Here is a 23,175-nt window from a genome sequence, read left to right as displayed (position 1 = left end):
ATATTAATACGTTGATTTTTCAAGAAGTTACAGCATTTTAAAAATCACTTTGCACATTGCACTCTGTTTCTCTCAACTTTTGTCTAAATAAAAATATAAATTAAAATAATACATTTTATGTAAATAGATGTATTTATCATGTACTTGCAATATTAGAATGAAATATATTTTATTCTCTGTAATTTTTTTTCGAATTTTTATATTTTGACAGCCGGTCAAAATGACCGGTTTGGTAGAAATAGGTACAGCAGAACCCCCATTATCCGCGAGCGGATGATCCGCGGTGCGGTTTATCCGCGTAAGTGAGTTCCATAGTAATTCTATGAACCTGCCCTAAATTTGACTATGAGTGGTAGGTTTTTGTTCTTCTGTTTTGGTTATGACTTTCACATTATTTGACTACTGGTGTACACGACCTTACAGATGGATAGTTCAATGATTCCTGTGTTGATAAAACATTGTTTTCATACTGAAATATCTGTTTTTTTTTGTGTTTGCACCTCATTTTTAGTCATTTGTTGTGTTATCCGCGATTTTCGTGATCCGCGGTGAGCTAGCCCGACTATTCCGCGGATAATCGGTGTTCCACTGTATATAACAAATGTCGGTAGTTCTAGTGTTAAATATGGAACGAATATACGGTTCAGAAAAAGATGAATTTTTGTGCAATTTTATAAACGATTCGATAAGAACCACCGACGGAATGATTATTGGACGTGTCACATAAAAAAGTTTCAGATTTAATTCAGTTCGTTTCCATTGGTACTTTTATCGGTACTTGTTTTATTCAAAAATACATACCTGCTATTCATAATATGGAAATCAAATCGACCAACACTGACATCACTCAAAATCAAATTTGAATTGTATTTTTTTCTTTTTCTGATTTCCTTTTGCAGACAGTTCAAATTTGAACTACAATTTTCTCCTTTATCCTGGATTTTTCAAAAGGTGAGTAATCTTTTTTACTGTTTTTTTTTCTTCGGGTTACAACATACATCAACTTCTTTTGGGGACAGCGCCTCTACTCAGTATCTTATCGCCAACCGAGTAGGCCAGTGGAAATGGTCTATTCTCCCGAAGGAATGCTGTCATTAGTTTCAAAAACTGACAGGAGTAGGATTTTGATGTTCGCAAAGCACGCAATCCGCGCCAACATTTGCCAGCAATCGATTGGGTTGCATGTGAAATTTATCGGTTTTAATTGGCATTATTGTGATGTTGTTGTTCGTTTGTTAAATGGTTTTGCATCGATAATCTATCGTTCCGATTAGTCCTTCGCAGGCGGCACGCGCCTCTCCGATAAGTGCCGAGAGACGCTCGCCGGGTTCTGACTTTATAAATAATAACTCCAATGGGTCTTCTCGGCGCTGGAAGTCAAGCGCGCGGTTCGGTTCTTCTCCTCCACACCTGCCGTGTTTTAGTTGCTGGCCGCTGTCTAAGCACTTGGGGCAGGCGGAACAGTGGGGACTATCATCCAATATAAAAAAACAGGAAGTGGGTTATATCTATGGTATAACCGCAAGGGTGACGTAGGACTATCGTTGATTTAGAGATCATTTGTATGAAGTTGAATCTGAATTCATTCTGAATGAATGAATATTTGGAGAACTTCGAAAACAAGAGCGTTACGTTGGAGGCACAAGGTTTTATGCATCCAATATTGGATACGGAAATATCCTACTGATGGGGAAGAATAATCTTCAGAAGCTATCCTGTTGATTGCGATTGATTGAAAAACCACAAAACCAAATGTATTTGGTCACAGTGTTACATGGATAGAAAACATTCAATTAAACTCTTTCACATGAATATATTTTGAAAATTCCCAAAGGAACTGGCAGATTATTTTCAGTAACGATTAGATATTTCCACATTTTCCTCGATACTGGAAGCCCACCAGAGGTTAATGCCAACTCGATAACCACCTGTTAATAGCACTTGATTGAAACATATTTGGTCACAGTGTTACATGGATAGAAAACATTCAATTAAATTCATTCACATGAATATATTTTGAAAATTCCCAAAGGAACTGGCAGATTATTTTCCAGCAATGATTAGATCTTTCCGGAACTTTCTCGATGCTGAATGGCATCCTAACGGAAAGAGTTCTGCGCGTGTATGTGTCGATCCTTCGCCGTCCACCTCCTCCAGCACGTTAGGCAACGATGTTGTCTTGTCGATGTCCTCACGAAAAATGAATGTGTCTCACCACCAGAATATCGCTTAAGTATGCTTTTTGTGCGTGATTGAATCGAGAGAAGGTGTGGTTTACGATGGCAATTTGGAAGGCAAACTAGAGGGGAATGAACTCTCTGACTTCGGAACTTTCGGCGACTGAGCAATAATCGATTGCGGGCGCATACAATATAGTGCAATTTACATACAACATACACGTCACGTTCACGTCCCGTCACGTCACGATACGTCAATGATGCTACCATGCAATTCTCATGAAAACATTCACATACACCAGCAACGTAACGACCCGTCAGCATACGTTCAACGAAATCGACCGGCAGGGTTTGTAGAAAAGAATAATTGACGGAGACGGACGGCTCGTTTGGTTCTTGTCTGGGCCTTGTGTCTCGGCTTTTGTTTTGATTTGGTTATACAGTAATTTACATCTACTTCGACATTAAGCTAATTGAACAGATCTGTGATGCAACACGTTTAATTAGACATTTTTACCTCTAGTTGGACATTTTTGTAAACATTGAGTTCGGGGCCCAAATTATGGCCCCACATTGAAAGTCGCCACCAGTCGCAAATGTCCAATTACTGGTCAAAACCGACTCCAATGCGACACTGAGTGGTACCCCAGCATATCGCTTTATAAGTAACTTACTGTATTTTTTATGCCAACATATCTCTTAGCTCCAAATTTCGGAGTGAAAATCATTCGCGACTAGTTGAAAGAATTATTCTATTTATTATTATTATTGCATAAGGGTCGGACTACGGGGTTTAAGCATTTAAATAATTGAATTTAATGATTCTCATTGAATTTTTCAAAATTTAGAACTGATTCTAGCATGATTTGATTGCAGATTTGAAAGAGGGCATTGCAATTTAAAATTGTTGTAGGTGGCGACACCATGAATAAAATTAAATAAATCATTTGTTTGGCATTTGACGTGACGGTGCTGGTGGAAGCATTGACTGCATGTGTGAATTGGTGGAGACGTTGACGGAACGTAGACGTTCTTCTCCGTAACGTGCTATGTGAATCGCACAATATTGGATACGGAAATATCCTACTGATGGGGAAGAATAATCTTCAGAAGCTATCCTGTTAATTGCGATTGATTGAAAAACCACAAAACCAAATGTATTTGGTCACAGTGTTACATGGATAGAAAACATTCAATTAAACTCTTTCACATGAATATATTTTGAAAATTCCCAGAGGAACTGGCAGATTATAACGTTGATTGATTTATTTAGTTATTTCCACATTTTCCTCGATACTGGAAGCCCACCAGTGGTTAATACCAACTCGATAACCACCTGTTAATAGCACTTGGTTGAAACATATTTGGTCACAGGGTAACCTGGATAGAAAACATTCAATTAAACTCTTTCACATGAATATATTTTGAAAATTCCCAAAGGAACTGGCAGATTATTTTCCAGCAATGATTAGATCTTTCCGGAACTTTCTCGATGCTGAATGGCATCCTAACGGAAAGAGTTCTGCGCGTGTATGTGTCGATCCTTCGCCGTCCACCTCCTCCAGCACGTTAGGCAACGATGTTGTCTTGTCGATGTCCTCACGAAAAATGAATGTGTCTCACCACCAGAATATCGCTTAAGTATGCTTTTTGTGTGTGATTGAATCGAGAGAAGGTGTGGTTTACGATGGCAATTTGGAAGGCAAACTAGAGGGGAATGAACTCTCTGAGCTCGGAACTTTCGGCGACTGAGCAATAATCGATTGCGGGCGCATACAATATTGGATACGGAAATATCCTACTGATGGGGAAGAATAATCTTCAGAAGCTATCCTGTTGATTGCGATTGATTGAAAAACCACAAAACCAAATGTATTTGGCCACAGTGTTACATGGATAGAAAACATTCAATTAAACTCTTTCACATGAATATATTTTGAAAATTCCCAAAGGAACTGGCAGATTATTTTCAGTAACGATTAGATATTTCCACATTTTCCTCGATACTGGAAGCCCACCAGTGGTTAATGCCAACTCGATAACCACCTGTTAATAGCCGCGCGTGTATGTGTGTGTAGCGATGTCTTCCCAGGGAACCGTTTGTGGCATCACTCTCCTCCTGATAGATTCCCTAGGGTGCATAAACAGGCTCTTGGTGACACCGTTCATCCGCGCTTTCATGATAAATAAAGAGCTTCACCGCAACAGCGACAACATGCTCCAATCGCTGTTCAATTAGAACTGAGTGGATTTCCGAGCGCCGCTCACTTATATACCGATTGGTGATTTCAATAGCCTGTTTTGAAAGCAATTTTAAGACTATTGAAACAAGTTTTTGGATTAAAAAGTAACAAGTATATAACGCGTAGACATTTTATCTTTCGAATGAAGTGTTTATCATACCATTTCGTTCAGTTGTTTAGGAGCTATTAACGCTCAAAATCTCGGTCTCCGGCGTAACGCTTTCGTTTTCGAAACTTTGATTTTACACCCCGGTATAGAAATGAAAGACGTAGTCCTACGTCAAAAAGGTGGCGAGTTACAATTCCTCTCTACGGTTTGTGGTTCAAATTTTCAAAACTCGACATTAGTTCGGGGGGGCCTGCGCTGTTAGCCATAAGGACAGAGCGAGAGGAAAAATAAAACTCGAAGGGGCTAATAAAAATTAGCAATCATTTGATATCTTTTTATTACGCCGGTGTGTTTCTTGGTTTTTGTTGTTAGCTTCGGGAAGCTGATAGTTTGAAGCAGCTCGCAGTTCGAGCAGTACAAACCGGACACCACGACTTCAAGGAGGGGAGAAGTTTATTTTCATTGTTTTCCTTTGCGCTCTGTTTTCTAACGAAGTTTATATTCCAACTCGCGCCGTTCCGCGACGCGTTCAGCGAGAGGAAGAGACTGCAGTTTAGCATATTATACGGAGTGCACAAGCGACCGCGGCGTTGTGTGCTCCGGTGGAATTGGGAAGGAGCCGGCCAGAGCCTACCAGCGGACACTGTGAAGTGTGCCCTGTGTCGGAGACGGCGACGGTGGACAGGTGCAAAACAAATTGTAATTGGACAACTGTTCGGTTTTTGGACCAATTTTGGGTTGCTGCTGTCGTCGTCGAATGGACAGCCCGAATACCACCGGGCGTATGTTCGGCGGGAATAAGATAGTTCTCCGCGCTGGAATGCGGTGGAAAGGTATTTGGTTGAAGCCTACTTCGGCAGAGAGAGTCCTCTAAGTCGAGTCATGCGTTCGGAATCGTTATCAACTGAAATTTATTCCATTCATACATGGTTTAGGCTCTTTAAAGGGTATTGAATGAATCAGCCTAGTCAATGGTTCGAATATAGACATGTGCCCCATGTGAGAATGGAATAAAAAAGCGAGTTTTAGAATTTTTACACAGGATCCGCTGTGAATACATTTAACATCCCTGAAAGTACATTAATTACGCATCCCTCGTTGCACAACGACACACAAACATATCCACACACCAACAGGACCCCTGTGTAATGTTGCATTGCGTCCCTTGTTAGGCCCTCGCGGATTGGCGTAATAACTCATTGTCTTCGATGAGTCCTGAATTTTAAGGACCTAAATTTGCATCCTTCCCCACCCACACGTCATGGAACCCTTCAAAACACTACCAGACCGAGAAAAAAGGAAACACAAATAAAAACAACAACAACACCAAGAAGGGTGTATTCGGGGAAATCGGAAACATGCAGCAGTACTTCGACACCGGACGAGACAAACATCAAAGCTAGTAGACGGTAAACGGCGAACAGCAATAAATTTCAGCCAGGACCCTGGGTTAGAACAGACGGCTCGTCTGGAGGGCCACCGGAGAGGAGTCGCGAGTGGTCCGCCACTTTGTTTTCTAATTTCGGACCTTGTTTTAGGAAGTTACGCATTCTGAACCGGGAATGCTCCGCGTCCGTGTTCGCGTCCCTTCGGACGACTTTGGACAGTTTTGCAACGGTTCTGTCTCGACGACTGCTTCTTCTTCTTTGCGTGGTAGCCGTTGTAACCCGCTTGGAAGGTGCTTTGAACGCATATTTTTCCGGATAATTGGTGCATTAAAATGTTTTGTCTGTGTTTTCCGCCGCTTCGAGAATAACAACTGAAAAGCTGTTCGGGCTGGCTTTTGCGTGATTGTTCGGCATTTTAGATGTTTAGAACTTCGGTTGGAAGGCACAAGGCAAGCACGATGAATTATGGGTCTTGCGATCTAAGTTCTTCGGTTTGGTGAAATGTATGTTATGATGATAGGATAATTGGGGGCATGCGGCCGATACGGCCAAACAGCTGCTTTCGATCCTGTTGGTTGAGTTGGATTGTGCACCGTGGATTAACATTGTACATATTTTCTGGACACCGATCGGGTATCAATTTCGGTAGGCTACAATTTAGTGCTCTTCAAACGATACATTGTCGGTCTATCAGCTGCTCGTTATTTGTATGTTTCACCCTCACCCTCTTACCCTTGCCATTTTTCTTAGTTTTTATCACAATTACAAAAAAATAAATAAATAAATAAATGTTCAAGTCAGATAACAAACCTATGAGTGTTTTTTTTTGTAGGTATGCTAGACTATTTCGCCCGCAGTGATCTTATTCACGAGCTGTCAATTATGTGGTAATGAACTTTATGAATGAACGTTTACGGCAACTAACGAAACGACCAACGAAATAGCTGGTGCTTACGTTCCCAAAAGCTTCATTTTTTGTTATTTACTCACTAGCTGACCCGGCAAACTTCGTCCCGCCCAAAATTTGTTTTTTTTTTGTTATCAATACCTTCAAACATTTACGTGTTGTTACTATGAGCAAGTTCATGGGTCCAATCGCAGAACTGTTCATTGATTGATCTTCTAATCGACCCCGTTGAATTTACCTTTTACTGTAAAATTCCTAGTATTTCTAACAAAACTCATCATCAAGCTTTTTCAACCGCTTGTAAATAACATGTTTCTCTGTTGCATGGAATAAATGTTTTATACAGAGAATATGATAGACCATAGACAGCCCTGAATCGGACAATTCCTTCCTCGAGTTCTGGTCTCATCAACACATTCGTCGATACTTTTTTATTGATATAGATAGAAGAAGATATAGGAGTGCGTTTCATCACATTAAAATCCATTTCCAGTTTCGAACAAAGATCAATTTCGCTAGCGCAAACATCAAATGGACTAACAGCACTTGTCACTATGTAATTGTAGAACATATGGGAATTTAATTTTCCGAATTTTCCCTTTTTCCTTTAGAGTTTTCCGAAAATTTTCAATTGTCATGTTTTTTTTTACACACTGATAGATATTTTTCATTATCTTCTCCTACACTTTAAGCATATTCTATTTCGGTCCACTGCTTCGTTTTTTCTTCTTTTTGTTTTTCTGGTATGGGACGTTTCATATATCACATGGACACTGACCGATTTTAGGTAATTTGATTTCTTCATAACTACAGGGTTTTCCATTTCGGGCTTCCGAAAGTATACAGCCCTGCGCTGACAACCGTTTGACATAGCTGTCAACCAAAGCGTCATATCGTTAGTTGAATGTCTGCCATTTTACAATATGGATCGTTTTAGCATCGCACAACGTGTTAATTTTGTTAAATTATACTATAAAAATGACGAAAAACCGGCAAATGGTTTTCGAGCATTACGGACGGATTTTGGTCGTCATGGACGGCCTACAGAGCACACAATCGCTAATGTAGTGCGTAAATTCGAACAAACTAGATCCGTAGCGGATATTGTGAGACCTGTGCATCATCGTAATGTGCGTTCGGCCGAAACTATTGCTGCTGTTGCTGCCAGTGTGGAGGATGACCCGAATGTTTCGATTCCACGGCGTGCTCAGCAATTGGGTTTGTCAAACACATCTGGTGGCGAATTTTGCATTTGGACTTGCACCTACATCCATGTAAAGCCCAACTGGTACAAAAATTAGAGCGTGGTGACCATGGAATGCGTCGGGCATACGTCGATTGGGTGAACGAACAACTGCAGCAAAATGCTGAATTTTCGCATCAAATTTTCTTCAGCGATGAGGCACATTTCGAGCTCGGTGGCTATGTGAACACCCAAAATTTCCGCATATGGGGCTCAGAAAATGATTGATTGATTGTTGAGAGGCCATTGCATCCGCCAAAAGTCACTGTTTGGTGCGCATTATGGTCTGGTGGAGTCGTCGGGCCGTATTTATTTGAAAATGAGAACGGCGTGACGGTAACTGTGAATGATGAGCGCTATGGCCGCATGTTAATCGATTTTTTTTTGCCACAAATTGAAGATATGGATACGGATGACATGTGGTTTCAGCAGGACGGCGCCACGTGCCACACAACACGACCGAACATGGCTATATTGCGAACGAAATTTGAGGGACGCATAATTTCGCATTTTGGTGATGCCAATTGGCGGTCCAGATCATGCGATTTGAACCCGCTAGACTTTTTCTGTGGGGTTTTGCGAAAGACCGTGTCTATGCCAAGTCTCCGCAAACTCTTGAACATTTGAAAGACAACATTCGTGAAGTTATGACCGAGATACGGATATGTGCCGAAAAGTCATCTAAAATTACCTGTTCCGGATCAAGGTGTGCGAGGGAACCCGGAAGCCCTAGGTGGACATTTGAATGATGTTGTATTTCACACATAATGACATAAACCGAACTTTAATTTGAAATAAAAGTTTCATCGAAATTCTAGTTCTAAGTGTGTTTTATTTCAATTTACTATCGGAATTTAAAGTTGGAAAACCCTATACATTGTGTCAGCCAGACCACTTCATAACTACATTGTGTCAGCCAGACCACAGACCACTGCCGAATCGTGTCCACATTCACCTGCGGGAGCTGTTGGGGGAGGACCGATAAGCAATGGTCGTCACGTGTTTCACGGCAGGAATCTCCCTAGTTCCTCACTACTGGTGACAAACAACCATAAAAACATTTATTGCACTCTCAAACCTCCACACGCCAAACTTGGTTCCATTTGTTTGATTAGTTCTCGAGTTATGCAGAAATTTGTGGGGTGTGTAGAACCACCTTAGAAATGTTTCTTGCCCCCTAAAATCTTAGAGAGGGGGTGGAGAGTCTAACCACCATAGAAAAAAAAATTTTTTTTTTGTTCCTTTTATTTATTTTAGGCTCATTGGCATTTTAGCTGTAACAGAGCCGAATTTTAATCGTGTACATGTCACATATTTATCATATCTATAATTAGCACATTACACAGTTGCCATTTTTCGGTGTTAGAGTATTCCCTTCTATACCATTCCATATGGTACACATTTACACAGTAGCAGCCATTTAGGCGTAAGAGTTTTCTATCTGTTCTTCCATTATCCAGCTAGACCGGACAGCGGAGACAGTTGATTGATCATCGTTGAGTTATTTATAGAACAGCAGCCCGATGTGTTTTGTAGAGCAGAGCAGTTGTATGGATGAATCGATCATATTTCGACCGTGGATCGATCTCCATCGCTGATGATTGTTGTGTGGACGTAGTTATTCTGTAACAACACAAAGATGGTCAATGAGGGCCCTGAGTTTCGAACTCACGATCGATCGCTTACTAAGCGAACGCGCAACCAATGTGGCTACGGAGGCCCCCATAGAAACATTTATTGCTCCCTAAAACCGCAATGTGCCAAATTTCGGTTCATTTGCGTGATTAATTCCCCCGATAGAGAGGGGGGAGAGGTCTCAAACTATCACGAAAACCTTCCCCGGCCCCAAAAATCCCTACATACCAATTGCCACTACCACGTAGTGGATAACAATATCGGGAAGAAAAGGGAAATCGATTTTTCTTTATTTTTTTCAAGAATATTTTGAACTCCCACAATTTTTTGCCAACCAACTCAACAGCAAATCCAATTAACCTCATCAATCAGCTTTTTTTGGTTTCAACAACGTTCCTGTAGGACCTTCCCACACAGAGATGTTTCGGTTTGAATGAAAAATCATCCCTTCGTCTTTGATGATGAATAATTCAACAAACAACCATCGCACCGCAAATCGAAAGGCAGTTTTGAAAATTCCAATAAATTCTGCACAAGGATAATTTGTTACTTTGAAGAAAAAAAAATTATTTAATGTTTTTGCATCGATTTAAAAAAGTGCCAAAAACAGGATTTTTATAGTGCTTTACAAAATTCACTGAAGGTCTGAAAATATCGCAGTAAGTTCTAATGTTTGCAGGCAAATTTTTAGCCTAGTGTATTACCTAAACATCTGTGAATGTTCCATATTGATACGTTCAGCTGTTTTTTCTAGCCGATTTTTGAAAGTTTGGAATAAATTAGAGGAGCATTTAATCGCAAATGGTACCAGAAGTATAAAATTCTACGCGACTCTCAGAATGAACGATAGCTTCGAAATTATACGCTTTCCATCGATATGTGTTGATTTTTCACGAAGATACAGCATGTCAAAAATCACTTAAAATTTCCGACTTCGCACTCTGTTCCTCTAATTTTTTTGTCGAGTGTATATAGATTGTGGCCTGTTCATCGGCTCATCGACAAAATGATCAATCTAGAGGATGATTATGTGTGCTCCATCTGCGAAAACCTGATAATGACCTGTCGCGAATGATTGAGTGCGTATACTGCAACAAAAGCTGCCATTTCCGTTGCAAGAATATCCATGGGAATGCGATTGCAAGGGCGAAGAAAAAACCCTTCTTTTGCTCTGTGGAATGTTTTGATATGTACAATCGTACAGCCGAATCAAAGTCTGATCATTCCCTGGATGTTATTGCCGAGCTGCGATCGTTAAATCGTTCGATCCAAGAAATAAAGCAGGAGTCGCTCGCAATCTCGGGTTGCTTTTGAGGAAACAAGAATTCAATTGGCTACTCTAGTGGAAACAAACAAACACATCGAGGAGTCCCAGGCTTTCTTGGCAAGTCAGTTTGGTACCTTGCAAGCTGGCTTCAACACGTTCAAAGAGGATCTACATGGCTTGAAAAGTGAGAACTTGAAATTGTGGAATGAGATACAAAACTGTCAGAGCAGGAATCAACAACTCGTTTCAATAGTGCACGATCTTGAACATGACCTTGATAAGGCGAAATGGTCATTGTTGGCAAAAAATGCAGTTATGCTGGCTGTACCAGCCATAGAAAATGAGAACACCAAGCACATGGTGCGCGAAATAATGAAAATAGTTGGAGTTTCAGATGATGCTGATGTTATCGTGGACGCAAACACCAAGGAAACTTTTCTCGAGAAAGAGCGAGCTTACTGTCTCTCAAGCATTTAACGCCTCAACAAATCGAATCACTGTTCGCGATGAAATCACATCTTTCGGAAAAACTCTTCTTCAAAAAGCAAAGGATGTTCAGGGCTCTTTGAATATTAAATACGTATGTATGGGACGGGATGGCAAGATATTGCTCAAGCGGCATGATGGCGTCAAAGTGGAACAAATCGCATCGCAAAAGGATCTTGAATCGCTGTCAAAGTCGTCTCAGAAGCGAGTCCTTGATTCATCGAGGAGCAGCTCAACATCGTCGCCACAAGGGCCAGCCGCAAAACGAATTCCAGCGTAAAAAAACCCTGAACCAGTTGTTTCCTGCCCCATAATTCGATACCGTAAACCGGGGTGACTTTGATCACTTTTCTGAATATTTCTTGAATATTTTAAGTATGTTCTGGAGACTAAAACTTCTGATAATTTTAAAATGAGTACTGGCATGTATTGAGCAAGATCCAATCAATACCCCAAGTATTTAGTAACAATTTTGCTGTTTTTTTAAATATTCCAAATTTTTTACATCAATTTTAGATCCGGGGTGACTTTGATCACTTTATTGTTTTGATGAATTTAGAGTGAAACTTTATCGTTTTGACCAATTTAAACAGCCTAAAGCGTCTTTAATGAGATTAAAGGGTGTGTCACATCAAATTGCATCACGGAAAAAAACGCTGTAGAAATTTAATTTTTAGGAATTATATCTTCAGCTTTCGCTTATAATCAGATAAGAGTGTATAGATCACGTTGGCCATGCTTCACTGTAAAATTTTCGTAAATTTGGAAAAATGTCGTTGAACGAAAAAGAGCGTCGTGAATTAATCCTGTATACTTATTTCGAAAATCCGGAGTTGTCACATCGGGACATCGGTAAGATGCTGGGAATCGTCCAATCCACGGTCAGCAGAGTACTAAAACGATACTTCGAGAACCTAACCATCGACCGGAAGGTGAAGAACGGCAAAAATGGATGCTCTGTCAGTGAAAAAGATCACAAGCGCGTAGTTAAGCAGTTTAGACTTGATCCGAGAAGTTCGGTCCGGAATGTCGCCAATAAGCTGAATTTGTCAAGTTCATTCGTTCAGCGGACCAAGCAGCGGGAGGGCCTGCGTACATACAAGGTTCAGAAGGCTCCTAACCGCGACGAACGGCAAAACATGGTGGGGAAGACGTGAGCCCGGAAGTTGTACACCGAAATGCTGACGAAGCCGCATTGCCTGGTAATGGACAACGAAACCTACGTCAAAGTGGACTTTCGTCAGCTGCCGGGCCTGTTGTTCTTCTCCGCTGAGGACAAATTCAGCGTTCCGGAAGAGATTCGCAAGCAGAAACTATCCAAGTTTGCCAAAAAGTACATGGTGTGGCAAGCGATCTGCTCTTGCGGAAAGCGGAGCGCCCCCTTCGTGATGACCGGCACGGTAAACGGGCAGGTTTACCTTAAGGAGTGCCTACAGAAGCGCTTACTACCACTATTGAAGCAGCACGAGGGCCCGACCATCTTCTGGCCGGATCTCGCTTCGTGCCACTATTCAAAGGACGTGTTGGAGTGGTACGAAGCCAACGGGGTCACCTTCGTGCCAAAGGAAATGAAACCGCCCAACGCGCCGGAGCTTCGCCCAATAGAGAAATATTGGGCGATTATGAAGCAGGCCCTCCGGAAGAACCCAAAAGTTGTCAAATCGGAGGCGGACTTCAAGAGAAAATGGATTTCTGTTCAAAAAAACTACAACCTGACGTTGTACAGAACCTTATGGACGGGGTAAAGAGGAAGGTGCGAGCATACGGGCTTGGGCTCGAAGTATGAATAAAAAGAAAATGCCAAAAGTTGTTTAATAGTTTTTATTTTACTGTCTAAAATTTTCAAAAGGATCGGTCTACTGGGCGAATTTCTACAGCGTTTTTTTCGTGATCCAATTTGATGTGACACACCCTTTATAAGTATGATAAGCAACATAGGGGCCATACACATTCCACGTGGACAGTTTAGGGACCATCCAAAAACTACAATGACTCCACGTTTCATACAAATTTTTGGATTTTTTTATATGGACAAAAGTTTACTAGGGGGAGTCTGAAATAGTCAAAATTGAGTCTTCGTAGTTTATGGATAGCCCCTTAGGGGCCATCCGCATTCCACGTGTACAGGTTTTTGACTATTTTTGACCGTCCTCCCCCTCCCGTGGACAAACGTCCATATAAATTCTAAAAAAAAATTATAGACCGTGGACATTTGCCAATCATTTTCAAACGACGTCTTTGAATGGCCTAGCACGTTTTCGACGTGCTTTTGTCCCCTTCTAACTACAACCTTTTTCGATTCTGGGTCATCGGTGAAGTTGGTCTCATCGTAATTGACGATATTTTCCGCCGGCACATCGCGGAGCGTCTCCTCCAGGTTGTCAAAATAAGATGTAAGGATTTCATGGCTCACTTTCGCTCTGGAACGCTTGATATTTTGGGACCAGCGAGACGCCAGCGATGATTTGTTCCGCTTGAGAAACAAAGACAACCAGTCTTCCCCCGGAATGTTGTCAACGAATCTGGTCGTGATTTTGTTGTGTACAATGTACCTCTTGACCAGCTTCTGGATTGATGCTGGAGTTAAGGGATAACCCCATTCTCCGGCAATCCTGATGGTTTCACACAACTCTGCTTCCTGGGAACTGGTCTAGACAGTTGGTCCTCCGGGTGGGTTCGAGTGCAAGCTGTGGAGTTTGTTGTACAACGTTCCGTACGGGATGTTGAAGAGCTGGGATGCCTCGCGGAGCGAAAACTTGTGTTCTCTCACTGCAGCGACAGCTTCCGCCACAGTTTCGGATGTGTACTACGAAACGTCCTTCCGCATACCTTTTTATGGTAATTTCGAGGCATCTTGACCACAAAACGAACGATAAAAGTTATTTTTTAATCCACTCACGAAAATCTTCCCAAAACGTAAACAATGAAAATGGCTCGCTGACAGTTGGGAAGATAGTTCATCGGCTTGCTCAACAGTCCAAAGTTGAATAGTAGGTTACGTCGTAGGTTGTCGTGAAAATTAAACCAAATAATTCTTTGGTAAGCTTATTCGGACTAAAAATTTCTATTGAGGAAAAAATGTTGAAAATAGTAATGAAAATCATTTGAGTGATATTTATTCATCTTCAGAACTAATATGAGAACCATTTTCAAAAACTTTACGTACCGCAGCTTGTTGTTTTGTATCTGTTCGAGTCGATTGTTTGGACGCAATAAAAATCGCTGAAAAATCTACTTTATTTTAAATAAATCTTTTAGCATGAAAAACACTCAGTATTTAACGGGAATTGCATCTATGGTAGTAAAGCTGCCATATTAGAACACGTCCAGTACAAATTATGACAAATTCCAAGTACTACGAGTGCTCTTTCATACGTATTCAAAATAGGGATGAAGTGATCAAAGTCACCCCGGTTTACGGTACTAGAAATTAGTTTTACAACACATTATCAGATTTAAATAAAAATCTACCAAACCTGCCTAGCTGTAGTTCACTTCGAGTCCTTCAGTTTAATATAAGAGGTATGATTTCGCTGGAGAAGTTTGATAATATAATAGAATTCTTGGAGGTTTACTCTGGAGGAGTTGGCATTGTCGTTATCGGAGATACTTGGGTTAAAGAAAGTCGTGAACATCTTTATAACATCGATGGATACCGGGGATTTTTTTTTGTCGTCCGGAATCTCTTGGTGGAACACTAGTAGTATTTATAAAACGGACGTTATCATTTGAAGATCTTTCAAATGAACATACCATCTTCTTCATCATATTCACCTACGCATCAATGTTAACAGCACACACCTCGATGTGCACGCAATGTATAGACCACCTTCATTTGAATTATCTCAGTATCTACTCGCATTGGAATCAATACTATCGGCTGTAAGAAGCGGAACATCATGTATCATTATTGGGGATTTAAGTATACCTGTTAACCAACCGAACAAAAGAGCAGTTGAAGACAACCTCACAATGCTGCGTTGTTATAACTTTAAAGTAACTAACACAATTGTTTCAAGACCAATCAGCAACAATATTCTTGATCACGTGATGTGCTCGGAATCCCTTCTACAAAAAGTAACAAACGAAACTATCTTTTCCGGCATCAATGACCACTGTATGGTGCTCTCCACTATCCATAATCACAGAAATAAGAACGAGCGAGTCTTACAAAAAACAATTGTAAACCATACTGAACTGAACGAATATTTTATGACTGCTATCAGATGTCTTTCAGCAGAATCTGCAGTAGCAAAGCTTCAGTATACTGTTAACCTGTACCGTGATTTGAAGCAAAAGTGTTCAAAAGTAATAACAATACATGCAAAAACAAAAGGCGTTTGTCCATGGATGAGTTTTGATTTAAGGAAGATGATGCAAATTAAGTACAAAATTCTATATAAAAGTAAAACAAACCCTCTTGATACCTGCGTTCGGAATCAACTCGCGCATATATCGCAAAAGCTTCAGAAAACGAAATCCACTTGATTATCAGAGCATGCCAAAAGATCATACTACGGGAATCTATTTCGTGACCCAAACCCCAAAAATATGTGGAGAATTCTCGATCAAGTGCTAGGAGGGACTAACTATGATCAACAGCAACAACTAGAACTTGAACACTGTGGGCTCACTGTGAAAGATCCGAAAGCAGTATCTGAAATTTTCAATGAGTTCTTCAGCGAAATTGGACAAAGTCGCCTCTAGCATCCCAAGATATCGAGGAATCAATAAGTTTGGAAGTTTGAGACCCACAAGTAACACAATCTTTCTGAGACCCACAAATAAGCAAGAAGTACTTGTGGAAACCAAAGATCTGGACCGCTCCAAGAGCTGTGGACCAGATGGTGTACCAGCAATTTTTTTTTAAAAGCCACTATGATTTTTTCGCTGATTTATTAACGGAAGTCTTTAATGAAATCATCGATACAGGAGTTTATCCGGAATACCTGAAAATTTCCCATGTAATACCAATCTTCAAATCAGGCTCCAAGAAGGACCCGAACAATTACAGACCTGTCTCAGTTCTATCGGTTTTTAATAAAATTCTGGAACGGCTTATCGTTCGTAGACTAACTAATTATCTTGAAGCGAACGATGCTTTTTATCATTGCCAATATGGTTTTCGTGCTGGATCAAGTACTCTTACTGCAACGAGTGAGCTTGTCGACGACATATATGACGCAATGGATAATCGTAAAATAGTAGGAGTTCTGTTTCTGGACTTAAAAAAAGCATTTGACACTATTGATCATGTTATAATGCTGAAAAAACATGATAATTATGGTATCAGAGGAGCTGCGAACAGGTTAATACAAAGTTACTTATCCGAGAGAAAGCAGTATGTCTCGGTGCAGGAAGCTAGCAGTACACACAAGCACATGTCAGGCGGAGTACCACAGGGTAGCAACCTTGGTCCTCTTTTATTTCTGCTTTATATAAATGATTTGCGAACCTGGGCTTGCACGGAAAACCTAGACTCTTCGCAGACGATAAAGCAATTTCATACACAAACACGGATGCTAACCAAATCATCACCCTAATGAAACAAGATTTAGAAACGCTTGAACTTTTCTACTCTGAGAATCTGTTGTGGCTGAACCTAACCAAGACCAATTATATACTTTTCCACTTCCACTTAGGGTCTCTCGAAATCATGATCTAATCGTCAATACAATAACGATAACGAACGATGAAGTGGACAGTTCCAAGTATCTCGGACTAACGCTAGATTCGACATTATCTTGGAGTAACCATATAAAAACGCTACAGAAGGCCATCAGTACCACTTGTGGAATGCTCTGGAAAGTATCTAAGTTTTTGCCTTCAAAGCAGCTTATATACCACGCTTTCATACAGTCAAAAATATGCTACCTAATCTCTGTATGGGGTGCGACAAGTAAAACTAAGCTCAAAACAATCCAGACGACTCAGAACAGATGCCTGAAAGTTATCTATAAAAAACTTGGCTATACCCAACCATAGAGTTATACAGGAACTTAGCGCTCTCTATATTACCGATTTCGGCTTTGCGTGAGTTGCAAGCCTTACTTCAAATGCAGGAAATCCTATACAACAATATATAACATAAATAGGAAGGACTTTCCACGACCGCATATTTTCAGCGTAAAACTACGCAATTACATTGTGCAATCCACTTGTTTACCACTTCGAATATCATTTTAGAATTCATCGAAATTTTTGTAACAGATTACGTTGTTCGTTACAAATGAATTTGATGAACGTCCATTTACGTTTGATGTGATGCCTAGGACTACCAAAATTTGTGAACGGATGTGTCAAACGATCATTGTATTTTACATTTTTCTCTGAAATTATTGCACATCTCATGTTTACGTAGTTCGCGAAAGTTCAAAACCGTAAATTGGGCCAATCAAATCTCGGCAGTTAAGGCGTTTAGATAACGCTTGACATTTTACAGTTATTCAATCTCATGAAAAATAACATTTTATTCATTGCGTAGAAATATTTCCTATCAATTGATGCAGACATCTTTCCGATCTGTTATGAAATGTTCGAGTTATAAGCATTCGAAATACGGGTAGGTTTAGCATTAGCATTAGCATTAGCATTGAGCAAGTTGCACAATATCTTAGGTGGTACGAATTCAAAACTGTTATGTTAAAAAACAAGCCTCCACCCGTTGCTGATGATTAGTAATATCTCTTAGGTGAAAGTATGTTTTCTCCAACAGTTAAGAATTGTCCTGGCCACGTCCTTGCAACTGCTAAGGAAAGGGAAGGAATGTTAGTTCGACATTTACTTAAGAGAGATGCAGATAACTCTACGACCTCCCATAAATGTCTCGGGAAGTTAGGGATATGTTAGTAGGGAAGGTAAGCCATAGGATACACTCAGCCAGTGTTACTGGCAAAGCTTGTTATTACTATTACTGTTACTATAACTATTACTATTACTATAACTATTACTATTACTATTACTATTACTATTACTATTACTATTACTATTACTATTACTATTACTATTACTATTACTATTACTATTACTATTACTATTACTATTACTATTACTATTACTATTACTATTACTATTACTATTACTATTACTATTACTATTACTATTACTATTACTATTACTATTACTATTACTATTACTATTACTATTACTATTACTATTACTATTACTATTACTATTACTATTACTATTACTATTACTATTACTATTACTATTACTATTACTATTACTATTACTATTACTATTACTATTACTATTACTATTACTATTACTATTACTATTACTATTACTATTACTATTACTATTACTATTACTATTACTATTACTATTACTATTACTATTACTATTACTATTACTATTACTATTACTATTACTATTACTATTACTATTACTATTACTATTACTATTACTATTACTATTACTATTACTATTACTATTACTATTACTATTACTTATTGCAAGTGATATCTGCTGAAAGAATTGGTCAATGAAATTCTATGATATTACATTGTAGAATGATATAGATGCATTCCGGCCTTCCGATCGTTGTCATGTTGAATCTGCGGGAGTGAATGTGAGACTAAATATGAAGTGTCAAAAGTCTTCTTCTGTCTTCCGATCGTTGCCACGTTGATTGTTGCGTTAACCACATCTAGAAATTGGAACATGAATTGAGAACCAAAAGACACTCAGAAACAGAAATACGCGTCCAGCCATGTTCATGAATCTCGAACGGAGTTGGAAACCTTCAACACGAAACATGCTTCACACGACGAAATACGCTATAGTAAAATAAAATATTATTCAAATAAAAAATAAATAAATTTAATATGTATGTAATGAATTAAAAATGAATGAATATTGATCTACAGTAAGCTACATTTAAGTCGACACGCCGAGGCACCACTCAGTGTCGCATTGGAGGCGATTTTGACCTGTAATTGGCCCCGAACTCGATGTTTACAAAAATGTCCAATCAGATGTAAAAATGCCCAATTAAACGATTCGCATTACAGGTCTGTCCAATTAGCTAGATGTCGAATTGGATGCAGCTTACTGGATAACAATAACATAACAAATAACAATAATTTCGAACAGAACTCTCCAGCGAATGAATTACACATATATGTAAATATTTTGATATACTCAGTGGCTCTGCAACACGAATTTGAAAATAAAATAATGTTGCCACAAGAGTTGGTTTGATATAAAGGTTTCCTTTTCTTAAATCACATTTTATTTTTATCGAATAATATAAAAACCTGCTGGAGTGAGAATGCTTTAGCTTCTAACATGAAAATAATGTTGAACATGAATATAAACATTACATTTAAACATACTATCTGCGATATGGAATACAAAATCGGAACCATATAATCCATTTGCCACTACCTGTCTCTGGAATGTGAATTCATATTAAAACTATTAAGTTGATAATATGATGTTGCTGAAGTATGCAAAAATCGACATAAACAAAATCAAAATTATCACTCCTATTCAGGTCCAAGCAAAATAACACTTTTACTACATGATTGGATATATGTGAAATTAAATCCAAAAGATATTTTAAAAAAAATGAAAATGAATATGACAATAAATTTCTGAGACTTTTCGAAAATGTCCCCGAAAAATGGATGTATTTCGTTACCCGACTACGAAGGCTATTTTGGGTAACCTCAAAAAACTACCGAAACGTTTCCTCTATTTTCGTAATGTGTTTATCAAACGTAGTCTCTAAAATAGTCAAACAAATCGCAACACATATACAATCTCAGAAAAATAGGAACCTCCATCTCTTAGAGCCTGACTTATCTTTGGAATTGGGAGGCTCATAAACAGGTGCAAGTTTCTATTAAAATGATATCTAAAGGGTGTGTCACATCAAATTGCAGCACGGAAAAAACGCTGTAGAAATTCGCCCAGTTGACCGATCCTTTTGAAAATTTTAGACAGTAAAATAAAAACTATTAAACAACTTTTGGCATTTTCTTTTTATTCATACTTCGAGTCCAAGTCCGTATGCTCGCACCTTCCTCTTTACCCCGTCCATAAGGTTCTGTACAACGTCAGGTTGTAGTTTTTTTTGAACAGAAATCCATTTTCTCTTGAATTCCGCCTCCGATTTGACAACTATTGGATTCTTCCGGAGGTCCTGCTTCATAATCGCCCAATGTTTCTCTATTGGGCGAAGCTCCGGCGCATTGGGCGGGTTCATTTCCTTTGGCACGATGGTGACCCCGTTGGCTTCGTACCACTCCAACACGTCCTTTGAATAGTGGCACGAAGCGAGATCCGGCCAGAAGATGGTCGGACCCTCGTGCTGCTTCAATAGTGGTAGTAAGCGCTTCTGTAGGCACTCCTTAAGGTAAACCTGCCCGTTTACCGTGCCGGTCATCACGAAGGGGGCGCTCCGCTTTCCGCAAGAGCAGATCGCTTGCCACACCATGTACTTTTTGGCAAACTTGGATAGTTTCTGCTTGCGAATCTCCTCCGGAACGCTGAATTTGTCCTCTGTGGAGAAGAACAACAGGCCCGGCAGCTGACGAAAGTCCGCTTTGACGTAGGTTTCGTCGTCCATTACCAGGCAATGCGGCTTCGTCAGCATTTCGGTGTACAGCTTCCGGGCTCGCGTCTTCCCCACCATGTTTTGCCTTTCGTCGCGGTTAGGAGCCTTCTGAACCTTGTATGTACGCAGGCCCTCCCGCTGCTTGGTCCGCTGGACGAATGAACTTGACAAATTCAGCTTATTGGTGACATCCCGTACCGAACTTCTCGGATCACGTCTAAACTGCTTAACTACGCGTTTGTGATCTTTTTCACTGACGGAGCATCCATTTTTGCCGTTCTTCACCTTCCGGTCGATGGTTAGGTTATCGAAGTATCGTTTTAGTACTCAGCTGACCGTGGATTGGACGATTCCCAGCATCTTACCGATGTCCCGATGTGACAACTCCGGATTCTCGAAATGAGTGCACAGGATTAATTCACGACGCTCTTTTTCGTTCGACGACATTTTTCCAAATTTACGAAAAATTGACAGTGAAGCATGGCCAACGTGATCTATACACTCTTATCTGATTATAAGCGAAAGCTGAAGATATAATTCCTTAAAATTAAATTTCTACAGCGTTTTTTCCGTGATGCAATTTGATGTGACACACCCTTTATACTTAAGTAGAGTAAAAACGAAAAGCGAAAAACATATTGTTTTTCATTTCGACGCATGAAACACCAATAAGTATCTCTAAAAAAACCAGATCTGAAATCAAGAACAAGAATCCGAATAATAAGAGATGAATGCGAAAACGTAATTCGAATTTTAATGTTGAAAACACTTATATCTTTTGCAAGTCTAACGAAATCAAAGAAAAAATAGAAATACAATACATTAATGCAGCACGCCAATGTCAAGTTATAAATAGAAGAAAATTAGAGAAATGAAAATGAATTGAATCTCATGCCACTGTAAATCCGGTTACATCTTCCTTCTGTGCGTGTGTCGTTCGCTGGTGATAGTGTCACTGATGAAATTATAAACGAGTGCACAATTAACGCGATCAAACGCATTCGATCGATACATGCCGCTGGAGTATCTACCACGGGACCTGATAACCCAACCACCACGAAAATCCTATCTCTTTCAATCGCTCATTCACAACTTACTCCCAAGCAGCACTCGCGCGAGAACACAAACGCATCTACCCATTCGAAATACGGGTAGGGTTAGCACACAAATCGGCAGAATAAATGTATTGGAAAAAAAGGAAGTTCTTCCAGTTTTCATGAATTTAAACCTTTTAGAGTTCAGCGAATTGTAATTTAAAGCATATCAAACAAATCTTAGAGAACTTCCGATTCGATTGGTATACAAATCATAAGAATTCGTTCACAGATAAAATAGTTATTAACGTTAACTTTATTTCATAAAAACGTGACCTGTTTTCTGATTTGGCACCCTTCCTGAAAGACATAGTTCTACGTCGAAAAAAAAAATCGAAATATCGGGTGTTTTGAAATTTAAATGTTTTTAATATTAAATTCAATTTTTGAGTGACAGTAACCGTTGAGTGACCGTTTGACAATTCATTCGTTCACATATTTTGGTAGTCCTAGGCATCATATCAAACGTAAAAGGACGTTCATCAAATTTATTTGTAAAGAAGAATAAAATTTATTACAAAAATTTCAATGCATTGTAAACAAATGGATTGCATAATATAATTGCGTATTTTCTATCAACAAACATCATAATTTAATCAGACATCTGGATTTTGAGTTACGCTTTTTTGAAAGTAAGATCAATGATTTTGAATACGTCCTTTTGAAAAATCTGTCGTAATTTGAATTGGTCATATGATAATTAAAATTGTAATTTTGGGTAGCTTCCATCATGTGTAACAAATTTCAACAAAATCGAAGAGGGTCGCGTCGAAATTTGCTGTTTTGCGTTCTCGAGAAGAGAGAATCTGCGGATTAGAACATATTCGATTAATTAATCTCTCTTAAAAAAAATTTCACTCATTCCCCAGGTTCAGTTGAATTCTGAATCTATATTTTCTCACATCATAATGAAAATATCACTTCCGTAATAAACTCCTTTTTAAAAAAAAATATAACAACACCCTCTCCACGTATACTCTCCTGCATTCCGAACCCCACATTACCGGCTTTCGCTTTTAATTAAGCCGCCAACAACTGCGGAAACTCATTCGACGAGGACTTTT

General features: G+C 39.4%; 1 protein-coding gene across 1 annotated transcript in view; it reads left to right on the top strand.

Moving 5' to 3' along the window:
* LOC129771811 (insulin-like growth factor 2 mRNA-binding protein 1) overlaps window positions 1-23,175 on the top strand; it is a 280,305-nt gene that overhangs the window by 36,824 nt on the left and 220,306 nt on the right. The window contains exon 2 of the mRNA XM_055775864.1: window positions 900-951. Coding sequence (XP_055631839.1) covers window positions 900-951 — 52 coding nt within the window. The remainder of the gene's footprint in view (window positions 1-899; window positions 952-23,175) is intronic.

The sequence above is a fragment of the Toxorhynchites rutilus genome, chromosome 2, assembly GCF_029784135.1.
Source record: "Toxorhynchites rutilus septentrionalis strain SRP chromosome 2, ASM2978413v1, whole genome shotgun sequence".
In the NCBI taxonomy this organism is placed as follows: Eukaryota; Metazoa; Arthropoda; class Insecta; order Diptera; family Culicidae; genus Toxorhynchites; species Toxorhynchites rutilus.
The sequence above is the reverse complement of the archived record's forward strand: the minus strand, read 5'-3'. Positions and strand labels throughout refer to the sequence as shown.